This window comes from Cebus imitator, unplaced genomic scaffold (genome assembly GCF_001604975.1).
Source record: "Cebus imitator isolate Cc_AM_T3 unplaced genomic scaffold, Cebus_imitator-1.0 Scaffold486, whole genome shotgun sequence".
Lineage (NCBI taxonomy): Eukaryota > Metazoa > Chordata > Mammalia > Primates > Cebidae > Cebus > Cebus imitator.
Genome location: NW_016107801.1, coordinates 1,776,388 through 1,782,040, shown reverse-complemented (window position 1 = coordinate 1,782,040; position 5,653 = coordinate 1,776,388). Strand labels below are relative to the sequence as shown.

The window sequence follows — 5,653 nt, the reverse complement described above, 5'->3', positions numbered from 1 at the left end:
AAAAAAAAAAAAAATTCAGATAAGAAGAAGTGTTGGTGAGGATGCAGAGACACTAGAACCCTGTAGCACTGTGGTGGGGAATGTCACATGGCACAGTCACTTTGGAGGACAGTTGGCATTCCCTCAAAATATGAAACAGAGCTACCACTGACCCAGGCCTACCTACACACCCATGAGGAATGAAAACATACATGCATACAACACCTGGTACATGGATGTTCACAGCATCACTGTTCATAAGAGTTCAAAAGTGAAAACAACTCCAATGTCCACCAACTGATCAACGGATAAGTAAAATATGGTGGGTCCCTACAATGGAACACGATTGAGATCAAAAGAAATGAAGAGGCCGGGTGCGGCGGCTCACGTCTGTAATCCCAGCACTTTGGGAGGCTGAGGTGGGTGGATCACCTGAGGTCAGGAGTTCGAGACCAGCTTAGCCAATATAGCAAAACCCTGACTCTACTAAAAATATAAAAATTAGCTGGGCGTGCTGGCGTGTGCCTGTAATCCCAACTACTCGGGTGGCTGAGACAGAAGAATCGCTTGAACCTGGGAGGCAGAGGATGCAGTGAGCCAAGATGGTACCCCTGCACTCCGGCCTGGGTGACAGAGTGAGACTCTGTCTCAAAAAAAAAAAAACAGGAATGAAGTGTTGACACATGACCCACGCTACCACATGGGTGCACCTTGAGAACATCATGCTAAGCGAAAGAAGTTAATCACAAAACGACACCTAATTTTATGATTCTACTTGTGTGAAATGTCCAAACTAGATACATCTACAGAGAGAGAAAGCAGAGTAGGGGTGCCGTGGGCTGAGGATAGGGTGGGGCCTGGGGTGACAGCTAGTGGGTATGGGGTGTCTTTTGCTGGGAACTAGATCATGGTGATGATTGTACAACCCTGTGAACTCACTAAAAAACATTGAGTTGTGCCCTTTAAATGAATATTTATATATTATATGAATTAGATCTCAATCAAGCTGTTTAAAAAAAAAATCACTCCCTATTTCCTTCCCCACAGTTTACAAATGCCTGGGCAAGGTTTTCAGGGTCTGGCTTTCTTCACTGTATTTTCGAGTTGATCTCCTCCTGCAGGTCCCGGCATACTGCCCACTGCTGAGCAGATGTGCCCACCTCATGATCATTACAGGGAGAAAGTAACCACGGCAGCAGCAGCCACCGCTTCCCCAACAGTTGCCGTGCGTCGGGAGGCGGATTCATCTCCTCCCAGACTCCCTACGAGTTTCCACGAGGGAACTCATATCACCCCTCATGTACTCAGGGAGGTCAGGGATGGTGGCACAGCCGGGCCGTGGCAGAGCTACAGTCCAGCCAGGCTGTGCAGGGGTGCACTGACCCTGGGAGCTGGTCACGCAGATCCCTGCCCAGCTCCACATTCAGTGATGCCTCATCGGCGGACTGGATTGAAATCAGCCATGGAGAAAGTATTGACATCAGAGAAATTGGCCGATGCTGCAAAACCAGCTTCCTCCCCTCCTCCCCAGAGAGCTGGTTGTTAGGCTGTTATCAGCACACCGCCGCGACCATCCGCCTCCTGAGCCCTCCACGGCTTCTCCAGCCCCGCCAGGCAGCAGGACAGGGTACCCCTCTGCCGGTCTCCGTTGTACCTTTGCTGACACCACCGGGGCTGCCGACCAAAACCCTCAGCAGCCTCCTACACGGGGCTCCTCTAGCTGGGCCCGGGAAGCTGCCAGCACCGGGAACAAGCACGTGTTTTGTGCTTTAGGATGGCTTCAGGCGCGTTTGCGGAGGCCGGATGAAGCCACAAAGCCAAGTTGGCATCTCCCCCGAGCTCCCACATCCTCGAGGGCCAGAGTCCCACCGGCTTTAGAAGCTGTGGGTGCGGAGGTGCCAGACAGAGCCCCGAGCTCTCCCCGGGAGGCAGCCACGAGGGACTCAGGCACCACGCCGGCCCTGCTGCTCAGGCGCTGCATGGCACACACGCCTCCTCCTTCCTGCAGGAGCCCCTCTTCCGACGCCTCCAACAGATGCTCTGCCACTAGAGCAAGCTTTGGGGGAGAGGGTGGAGAGGAACAGTTTCCTCCCTTCAGGACCTGCTACAGAAGCCAGCGCGGGACCCAGGGGGCCCTTGTTCAAAGACCGTGAAGTGGTTCAAGGCAGTGAGAACAGAACAGGAGTCCAAGCCGGGCCATTTGAGGCAAGGAGCGCTGGGTGGCCTCACGGTCAGACCCCACTGAAGCCGGGCTTGAGACTGTCCCGGAGGCCCCAGGAAGGAACCCCCTCATGGATGCTTCCTAAGCTGTCCCTGGGCTCTGAGACCCCCGGCTCAGGCCTCGGCTCTGCGCTGCTGCTATGTCAGGTTCACAGTGAGACGTCACACATCTCCCTGGGGTGGCAACAGCTGTGCTCCACCTGTGAGTGCTTTACAACGCGGCTGGGCAGGCCGGGGCAGACACTGGCCTCACTCCCTCCAGGACAGCTGCCTGGGACATGCCCCTGTGTGGAACAGGCCTCTGCTGGGGAGAGGCCCCCAAGACTCCTCACCTCCTCCCCCTGCACATGGGAGCCAGGTCCTGGGGCTGCCAGGTGTCCCGTGTGACCAGCCTCACCTGCCCACTTTGGGGTAAGAGGAACAGCAGGCAGGCTCGAGGCCACGGCCCTCCCGGCTCTGGTTCCCTCTGCTTGTCCCTTGGAAGGGCCCATACGGGGCCTGATGCCCAGGAGCCTCCAGCCACCTTGTCCTGGATCTGCTCTGCCATGGCTTCCAGAAGGAGGTGCCCCTTCCCCCAGCATGTCTCATGCCAGCCTCGGAGCAGCTCCAGAGAGCAGGAGGGGGAGGCCCATCGCCTCAGCCCCCACCTCACCCCGTCCCCAGCAGCACCACTTCCGTTCAGGCCCGGCTGCTGGTACCATCTCAGTACAGAGGGAGGAGGGGGGAGAAGAAAACACATGATGCCTCCTCCAAATGGAGTCCACCGGAAAAAGAGCATGAATGCAGAGCCCGAAGAGACTCCTCGGGGAGGGGAGCCCCTGCAGGGCCCGCTGAGGGCCGACCCAATGGGAGGCTCATCCGAGGGACAGGGAGAGGGACACCCCCCCACCGCAGTGGGGAGCAGCTACGCACCGAGTCGTGGTGGGGCGGAAAGTCGAAGGTGTACTCAGCCCCCAGCAGCCGGCGGTAGGCGTAGTCCTGGTGCGCGTGGTTCCCGTAAGCCCCGTAGTAGTCATATGCAAGGACCTGGGAAGACAAGACGTGGTCCTCAGCCTCCCTCCCTTGTCCCTCCCCGCTTCCCTCCCCAGAGCAGGGTCCCGCTGAGGCTGTGATGCAGGAGTCAGGCCTGGCTCTGCCCTCGGGAAGCCCCAGCCGTGAGTGTGAGTGTGTTGTGCACACGGGCAGGGGCTCCCGAGAGGTCCAGGCAAACAGCAGCACAGAGCAGGCCGCAGCATCACCTGGTGGGTCTGAGAGCCTGGCCAGGGCCCGGGAGGCTGGAGGAGTAGCATTTGCACCCAAGGTGGGGAACGGCAGGGCGAGGCGGCTGCCCAGGACCTCAGCCAGGCTGCTCCCAGTGCCCAGGCAACCCCAGGCCCTGCTCCTGCTCTGGGCCAGGCCCTGTGGGAAGTGCCTTACACTCCTAACAGGGGTGCCCTTTCTACAGATGAGGAAACTGAGGCACAGAGAAGTTCCATCTCGCCCAAGGGCACAGACCAGTCCCGGGTGGGGCAGTGGCACAGAGCCAGGCAGGCATGTGGGATCCAGAGTCTAGCTTCTCTGCCATCGCCTTGGCCTCCCTGGGATCTGCCCCCCCTCTCAGACACCCCACACACAGTCCCATGCCCCTCCCTGGCCTCTGCTCCTGCAGACAACCCCCCACCTGCCCTCCTAACTGCTGGCACGGCACAGCTGTGAATGAAGGTGCGGGCAATTCTCACCTCCCAGAGCCGCCAGCCCCACCCAGCGATCCTCACCTCCTCTTCACACACAGGTGGGAGCCAAGTGTGAGGTTATAATGGAGTCAGGCTTCGCTGGCATCTCCGTGTGGAGTCCCCTCCCTCCCCAGCAGGGACATCACACCTGCTGCAGCCCTGCCAAGGTGTCCTGGACTCCTAGGTGGGCTCCCGGGTAGGGTGCAAAATCTGCCTGTCTTGGGACCGGGGGTGTGTTCCTGACTCTCGCTCTTGTCTCCTCACCTAGGGGCAGGGGAGAGGGGCTTCCAGAGCCAGATGTGACTGGAACACAGTGGGCGGCGCCTTAAGGCAGGGTCTGCAGGACCCCTCCTCCCTGCAGGGTTCATGAGGACTGCATGTCCCTAGGGCCCAGCAGGACAAGAGACGATGATCGGCGAGGCTCGGAGGATGCCCACCCCACAGCCGAGGCCCATTAGCCAGCTCCGGCCCCCGTCTCTACCCCCGACGCCCTGGAGCTCCGGAGCCTGTCCTGGGCTGTGGGTTGCCATGAGGAGGGAATGTGGGTGGAACAGAGAGGACTGGTGGGATGCAGCTCCGAGAAAGGGATTTTGATTTCTGTAAATCTGGATCAAATGCTACCCCTTGGCTGGCCTTAAAGCCTTGAGTCGCCTGCTCCTGAGGGCCTGGGTCGCAGGTGTCACAGCAGAACGGCCTCTGCTCCTCTCTCTGAGAACCCAGGTCCCCGGGAAGCCCCAGAGGATGCCCAGAGTCCAGGACACCGTGAAACCTCCACCAGGAAACCGAGCACCCTGGGTGCACGGACCCTCCCACTCCCACACCACTACGGACAGAAACCAACAGTCAGAGTGGCCAGAAATAGATGCACAGAATTAGGAGAAGATGCTCCATTCCTCCTGCAGCCTGGGGGAGTCTTCTTTTGGTCTCCCCACCACGGGACACCCCTTCTGCTCTGCCCACGGCCCTTCTCACTTGGGCCATGGAAGGCCTGGCCGAGGCGGACGGGGAGTGGGGCCTGCGTGAACCTCATAAAGGAAGCGCCAAGACTTGGGGGCAGGTCGGCGGGCTCGGCTTCGCATGGGCAAAAGAACTAACCTGGTTCCCTGGGCCTGATCACAACAGTGCAGCCCCTTGGGGAGGCAGGGCACATGGAGGGCCAGGGGGCTGACGGGGCAGGCCTCCCAGCAGCACAGCCCGGCAGGTGCTACTCACCGGAGCTGGGCCTCGGGAGTGAAACCATCCCGGCCGCTCCCAGCCGTGCCGCTCCTGGAACACGCAGCCTTGTCCAAGGAGTTCCTGCACAGGAGTGGGGAATGATCACCCGTCACACATGGCCCGATAACCCTGCGCAGGGCAGAGTGCCACATCTGCCACTTTCACCCAAGGGCACAGAGAGCCAGGAGGCTCCCACCCTTGGAACCAGGCCCCCAGCCCAGTGTTCGCAGCTGCCCCCACTGCCTTACCCTGAAAACCCCCATCTATAGAGTTACCAGCTGCCCGGATCTGCCTTCGCCCTGAGAGCCCATCTATGGAATTACCACCTGCCCCGATCTGCCCTTATCATTAGAATCCCCATCTACAGAATTATCAGCTGCCAACTGCCCAGATCTTCCCTCCTCGGAAAAACCCCATCTACAGAGTTACCACCTGTCCTGATCTGCCCTCGCCCTGAGAACCCTACGTATAGAATTTACACCTTCCCCATCTGCCCTCATCCCAAGAACCCCCATCTATAGAATACC

The 5,653-nt window shown here is 59.3% G+C and overlaps 1 protein-coding gene across 2 annotated transcripts in view; it reads right to left on the bottom strand.

The window, feature by feature from the left end:
• The window catches only part of SARDH (sarcosine dehydrogenase), a 71,159-nt gene that overhangs the window by 34,872 nt on the left and 30,634 nt on the right, over nucleotides 1–5,653 (bottom strand). For both annotated transcript variants that reach the window (XM_017513108.2, XM_017513109.2), the window contains 2 exons: nucleotides 5,124–5,207; nucleotides 3,112–3,225 (listed from right to left, as the gene is read on the bottom strand). In XM_017513108.2, the coding sequence (XP_017368597.1) occupies nucleotides 3,112–3,225; nucleotides 5,124–5,207 (198 nt within the window). The remainder of the gene's footprint in view (nucleotides 1–3,111; nucleotides 3,226–5,123; nucleotides 5,208–5,653) is intronic.